Raw genomic sequence first — 6,650 nt, 5'->3', positions numbered from 1 at the left:
TGAAGCTACTCTCGTGAAACCCAACAATTAATCTCAAATTTCTCGTAGAGAATTACATTGCATTACGAAAACGATCATATCTTGGACTACAAACCTAGAAATCAAGCGATTCAAAAACCATTTTGAAAAGAAATTGAAGATCTATAATTTGGGCACAAGAACCACCCAAAAATCTGTCAGAGCATCTCAAAAAGTCTACTCAAATTTGACCATAGAAAATACTACAAGATTGATTTTGGATTCTCATGTAACTTCAATATTTGCTCTCAATACATGTTAACTTTGCTAACATTGCAATCCATGTGAATGTCACATCAACAATTAATTAATTTTTTAATTTAAAAATATATAATTATTTAAATTTTTTTGTAAAAAATAAATTATATTATAAATTTTTTAAAAATTTAAAAAATATCAAAAATTAATTAATTGCTAATGTGACATCTACATGGTAGTCAGATATATGTTCACATCTATTTTAGGGTGATTTAACAAAAAGCGCAAATTCAAGAAGTAAAAGAAACGAAATTTAAATGAATGACTAATTTTTTTTTGTAAAGTTAAAGAGTCAAATAAAACATTGTGCCTTTATTTATTTATTTATTTATTTATTTATTTATTTATTTGAAAGGCTATAATCTAGGGCTAAGCAAAAAAATCAACCAAACCAAAAACTAAACCAAACCTAGATATTTGGACAGTTTATGAAATGAAAGTTTAACAACCGCGATTATTCAAAACCAAATCGAATTTTGTTTTTTATTTAAAATATATTTCATTTTAATTTTTTATGGTATAAAAATAAAAAAATTATATTTAAAATAATGAAATAATTTAAAAGTTCTTGAAAATTTATTGCTTTTTAGAAATATTTACAAAAAATACCTTTGAAATTTTGTCAAATAATAGTCAAAAGTCATAAAACAAAGCTTATTTTATCAAAATAAGTAAAATCAAAACAAAAAATTAATTTGAAAAAACCAAGAACTGAACCGAATAATGATAGATGGTTCAAAAAATCTAAAAATCTGGACCGAACCGAACCGATATCACCTCTACTAGGTTAAATTCTGCTATTAGTACATGTACTTTGAAAAAGCTATGAATTTAGTCCCTATACTTTTATTTGATTAATTTTAGTCCTTGTACTTTTCTAATTTTCAAATTTTGGTATTGCCCTAAATAGTAGCAGTTAAATTCAAGTACTATTTCTGTACTATGTGTAAAGTTGTAGACTTAGTCCATTTTTTTCAACTAGATCATTGTAAGTCCCTATACTTTTCAAATTTTAAAATTTTAATCTTAACAAAAATGACATTCGATAATTCATTAACTGGATTTTAATGAGTGTTATGTGGAAATAATAAGCTGACATGACATTACATATATAATAATATGTTTGGCATACCAAAATTTGAAAATATAATAATATTTAATAAATTTAACAATTATTATTTGATGAGAATCGAAATTTTAAAATTTGAAAAGTAAAAATACTAAGAATTGAAAAAAAATAGACAGAAGTTTTTATGAAAATTGACAACAGTCCAAGCATCCGTGAAGATGATGGACTTTGTCTCAACTTAAGCCCTAAATAGTAATGGCCTGGTTTGGATCGTCGGTATTTAGAATGTACATTAAAAGATAAAAAGACGTAAAAATTCGGAACTTCAGCAGACAAAGAACAGAAAATGCATTCTCTTCAATTCTCAGTTCCACTCCTACCAACTTCCCGGTTCAAGCGCCATTCGGTTCGTTGCGCTAGCGACCGCCAGCAGCTTTTTAACCGCATTGCCCCTGTTTATGATAACGTAACCCATCTTTCACCTCTCTATCCTTTTATTCACCCATTCTTCTTCTTCTCGTAATTTTTGCCTTTGGTTTTGATAACATTTGCAGCTGAATGATTTGCTGAGTTTGGGTCAGCATCGTATATGGAAACGCATGGCTGTATCATGGAGTGGGTTGGTATTCAAACTTCTCCCCCTTTTTGTTTCGTTGAATTTTTATTTATCAAGCACTGAAACAGGGCCAAAACGGGAGATTCCCTCTTGGATTTGTGCTGTGGAAGCGGGGATTTAACTTTCCTCATGTCTGAGAAGGCCGGTGCCGACGGCAAAGTATGCTTGTTTTGAATTTTATTATACCAAAATACAAATAGTATCTGAGTTGCTAAGTGTGTAGGTAATTGGCCTCGATTTCTCGAAAGAACAACTATCAATTGCTTCATCACGCCAATACTTGCTTTCAAAGGCTTGCTACAATAACATTGAGTGAGCACTGGTAAATCTTGTTGTTAACTAACTAGTATGAATATGCTCTTTCAATAATGGAGGTCATAGGTGAAGTATTACAAACTTATCTTCTATTGTGCATAAAACCATTATAAGTTTTGTCTTATCATGACATAATTTGTGTTTGGAATTGAATCTAGATGGGTTGAAGGTGATGCACTCGATTTGCCATTTTCTAATGGTTACTTTGATGCTATTACTATGGGTTATGGGCTGCGCAATGTGGTTGATAAACGTCGAGCTATGCAGGAGATGTTCCGAGTTCTAAAGCCTGGTCTATAGACTATACTCAAATCTTCTGTTTCTCCTGTTGGCATATAGGTTTTCCTTTTTAATTGAACTTGATGGAAAATTGAAAATACTTTAAAGGTTGCTTCTTTCTGCAGACTCAAGGGTGTCGATCCTCGACTTCAATAAAAGCATGCAGCCATTTACTGCATTGTTTCAGGTATACACCACCACTGCCCCAACTTTTTAGATTTTTGAACATGGTAAAGAGTTGCGGTAGTGACGAATGTCACCTTGCACTTGTTGCACATTAAGTTCAATTCTGAAAGATGCCATTGACGATCAAAAGTTTTTCTTTTGGAAAGGAATGGATGATTGATAATGTTGTAGTACCAACGGCAACAGTTTACGGCCTTGCCAAGGAGTACCAGTATTTGAAAACTTCCATTGATGAATTTTTAACAGGTTCATTCCTTCAATTGCCTATGTCTATTTATGCTGAATTATTTTCTTTTCATGATGATTCGTTTTTCTAGATGTCATCAAATTAAGTCTTTGAAATCTAACTTCATTTAATCTTTGTTTAGGAAGTTGTAAATTCCCGTAACTAAAGTGTCTATTAGATCTATATCAGTAGCGTATTAGTCAGATTTTCTTTGTAAAATAGATATGTTTCTTTGCAAAAATGAAACTACTGTATCCACATACGAAACTATGCAGTATGTATGGGTTCTCAGACTGTCGGAACCATTGATACGAAGTTTAGGGAGGACGTGATATGACAATAGCTTTTGAATAAATACTTGGCCCTCTGTTGTAGGGAAGGAATTGGAGAAACTGGCCTTAGATGCAGGGTTTTCTTATGCCAGACATTACGAGATAGGCGGAGGCCTCATGGGGAACCTAGTAGCCGCTCGTTAAAGTAATTTTATGCATTTGATGTTCGGTTTAGTTGTTGAGGAAGAAAGCATCTTCATGCATATGAATTCCTAACCTTTTCTAAATGCAGTGTGGATTTTGTTGTTGAAATGAATCCTTAGTGTTATGATTGAGAAATCTACAAAAAGAATAATGCTTTAGTTTTGCATCAAATTTGCAATAAAGCGGAAGGGGTGTCCATAGATTAGCTAAACTAGGCCTTGGATCTACTCCAAAGCGGGAATCAGAACACCCCAACCCCAAGCCTTCTTGCCCAAAGAAATATACAAATCACCTATATATTGGGGTGAGCATTCGATCAACTCGAGTCAAAAAATTTCAAGCTAGTCGAGTTGATGAATCTTATTTTAACAATCGAACTCAATTTGAATTTTTTTTCGAATCGAATCGAGTCAAGTTAACGAATCCTATAATTTATACTCAATGTTGCGTTTATATGGACCGATTATTTAACTAGTAGACTAAGTACAAGATTATTTAACTACATAAACAATATAATGATTTTGCCTTTTTAACTAAATATTTTTTAAAATGACGTAGTTTTGTTATTTTTTATTTGAATTTTCAGATAACTCGAATTATGTAATTCATATTGAAGTTAAATCGATAATTTTTTATTTTTTATTCGAGTTGATTCAAATAACTCGATTAACTTGAACTATTTAATTCAAAATTTGAATTTTTTATCGAATTTTTCGAACTGAATCGGATTTTTCTTTATATTGCTTTCAACAAAACTAATATATATTCAACATAATTTTTCTTATGCATACCACTAAATTATCAGCTTTGCACGACAATAATCTAACTATTTTGTCATCTATAATCTTTGAGCACGGATGGCGATATTTTTTAGAACATTTGCTTTTCCCTTTTTTTTTTAGGGAAGCATTCGCTAAAATCTTGATCATGTAAAACATGCCTTTTTAATCACTTTCAATCAGACGTGTTAATTTTTTTGGTTATTATATACATATATATATAGTTTTGTTTTTTTTTTTTTGGTATGAATGTCGAAACATATAATAATATCAAATACTAACAGATGAATTGTTTATAAAACCTCAGGAATTAAAATTAATATTTAACAAATAAAAATTATAAAATTATTAGAAAAAACACATTTGGAATCAACTTGGATAAAAAGATATCTAGAAGTATTTGAATTTGGACTTCCGCATGTCCATGTTCTTTTTAGATGTGAATTAATTTTTATATTTTTTATAGATTGATATATTTTTATATTTTAAAATGAAAAAAAAAAAGAAAATTTAATATTTTAGAAAAATTAAAAATATACAAAATTATTAAAAAAAATACGTTCGGGATGAATCTAGAGAAAGTAACATTCAGATTCATCAAAATATGGACATTCATTTGTACATATTTATTTTGGACATTAAATAATTTATAATTTTTTATAAATTTATTTTTTAAATTAGATTTTACATTTTTTTAATTTGAAATTTATAATAATATAAAAAATTAAAAATATATAATTGTACTAAAAAAGGAAGTCAAAAAGCAATTTGGATAAACGAATGTTCAAGCTCTTCTAAATTCAAATAACCATTTGTCCTTATTTAGTCTAGAGATGAAATAGTTTTTATAATTTTTATTAATTCATATATTTTAAAAACTAAATTTTATATATTTTTAAATTTCAAGTAATAATATATAAAAGTTGATATTTTATTAAAAATTTTAAAAATATATAAAATTACTTAAAAATAATTTCAAAATCCAAACAAAAAGTTAATTATCGAGGTAAAATAAATTTATATACATATTTGAAATTTTATTTTATTTTATTTTATTATGAATTGTCATGTGTTCATGACTAAGCTTGTCATGTACCAACTTTCTATTGATTATTAATGTCACGTTAACAAATTTTAAAACGCCACTATAAAGGTACCAAAATGTGTCCAAGTCTAAAACAAAAAATTAAAGTGTCAATCGAAAAATTTAATTGCAACATATATATTAACCTTAAAAAAAAGAAATTTGTAAAGAAATAGGGATCCTCTTTTTCAAAAATGCTAATTTAAAAAAAAATTATTGAATTAGGCCAGTTTCTAGAAATATTATGGGATTAGGCCGAAAATGCTTCTACCTAGAAGCATTTTTCTTCTTGTCCATTTTTTCAGGGTTAGGGTTTTTATTTTTATTAAAGTGGGGTTAAGCTTATGAGTTTGTTGATTTTACTGTTTTATAGTTTAGGGTTAGGGTTTAAGGTTTTTTATATTTTTTAAGTTTTCTATATATTCTTTAGATTTTTTATAATTTTTTGAGTTGCAAAGTTAATAATTATTTAATTTAATATTTGCAACAATCGTATATTTGAATTATTCGAATTGTAAAATTTGATTCGATTCAAAATCAAAACTCGAACTACTTGATTAACTCTTAGTTTGTAAATTTTTATTTTTATTTTTTCAAATGCAATTGAGTTTTGATCACCCGTAGCTTACAGAGGTTGAGTTCGATCCAATTTTTTCAGAAAATAATATCCCGGAACCCCGAGATGCTTGATGGGTGAGTGGGAAATTGTAGGAGTTGAAAGTGGTAGTGAGAAAACACTCCATTCAAGTTGTTACCCAATAGATCATTGTGTGCAAACCAAAAGGTCGACCGACATTTACTCGGATACATGACAACATGGATATTCGGGAGTAAAAAAACCAACCAAGGTTATGTGGGTGGTGTAGGAACCCAGGGCATATAGTGCCATCAAGTTAGAGTTGTATGACCTGGATTATTGTTAAAGAAATAATACAGTGGTAAAACTAAAGGATCTATAGAGGGCTTAAACTACACTTCTTCTATTTGACATTATTTGGAATAAATTTTCCAACCTTTAAATAGATGTAGTCGAAACTCCTTATGTATCATTCAATTTTCAGCATTAGTGAATTTTCTTCTTCTCTGCTCGTGGTTTTTTTCTTGAAATGGTTTCCATATCAAATCTGTGTTATTTTTCTTTCTTATTACTTTGCGATATTTTATATTTGCCATTATCGATGTTCAATTTTACAAACTGGTATTAGAGCTTTTTCAGCTTGCTTGTCTAATGGTGACAATGAAGTATGATATTTCACTATTGGATCGTAACACCAGATTTGCATTGTGGCAGGTAAAGATGCAAGCAGTTCTTGCGTAGATGGATTTAGAGAATGCGCTGTTAAG

General features: G+C 29.2%; 1 protein-coding gene across 2 annotated transcripts; it reads left to right on the top strand.

Annotated features, from left to right (window-relative positions):
• The first annotated feature begins 1,565 nt into the window (after positions 1–1,565).
• LOC107917047 (2-phytyl-1,4-beta-naphthoquinone methyltransferase, chloroplastic) lies at positions 1,566–3,551 on the top strand. Of its 2 annotated transcripts, none has more exons than XM_016846437.2 (8): positions 1,566–1,811; positions 1,900–1,964; positions 2,030–2,120; positions 2,185–2,273; positions 2,435–2,568; positions 2,681–2,742; positions 2,888–2,987; positions 3,343–3,551. In XM_016846437.2, the coding sequence occupies exons 1-8, from the start codon at positions 1,692–1,694 to the stop codon at positions 3,441–3,443; spliced, it is 762 nt and encodes a 253-aa protein (XP_016701926.1). In that variant the 5' UTR covers positions 1,566–1,691; the 3' UTR covers positions 3,444–3,551. The 2 variants fall into 2 exon arrangements, with proteins under 2 accessions (XP_016701926.1, XP_040967139.1); XM_041111205.1 differs by having other exon boundaries at positions 1,613–1,811; positions 3,348–3,551.
• Positions 3,552–6,650: the final 3,099 nt, after the last annotated feature.

The sequence above is a fragment of the Gossypium hirsutum genome, chromosome A01, assembly GCF_007990345.1.
Source record: "Gossypium hirsutum isolate 1008001.06 chromosome A01, Gossypium_hirsutum_v2.1, whole genome shotgun sequence".
Lineage (NCBI taxonomy): Eukaryota > Viridiplantae > Streptophyta > Magnoliopsida > Malvales > Malvaceae > Gossypium > Gossypium hirsutum.
This window is presented reverse-complemented; position numbering and strand designations above follow the sequence as displayed.

Excerpts from the sequence above, each read along its gene's own strand:
- LOC107917047 (XM_016846437.2), top strand. The coding sequence starts at position 1,692 with ATGCATTCTCTTCAATTCTCAGTTCCACTCCTACCAACTTCCCGGTTC. Across the intron at positions 2,569-2,680 it reads GTTCCGAGTTCTAAAGCCTG|ACTCAAGGGTGTCGATCCTC; the intron begins GTCTATAGACTA and ends TTCTTTCTGCAG. Across the intron at positions 2,743-2,887 it reads CATTTACTGCATTGTTTCAG|GAATGGATGATTGATAATGT; the intron begins GTATACACCACC and ends TCTTTTGGAAAG.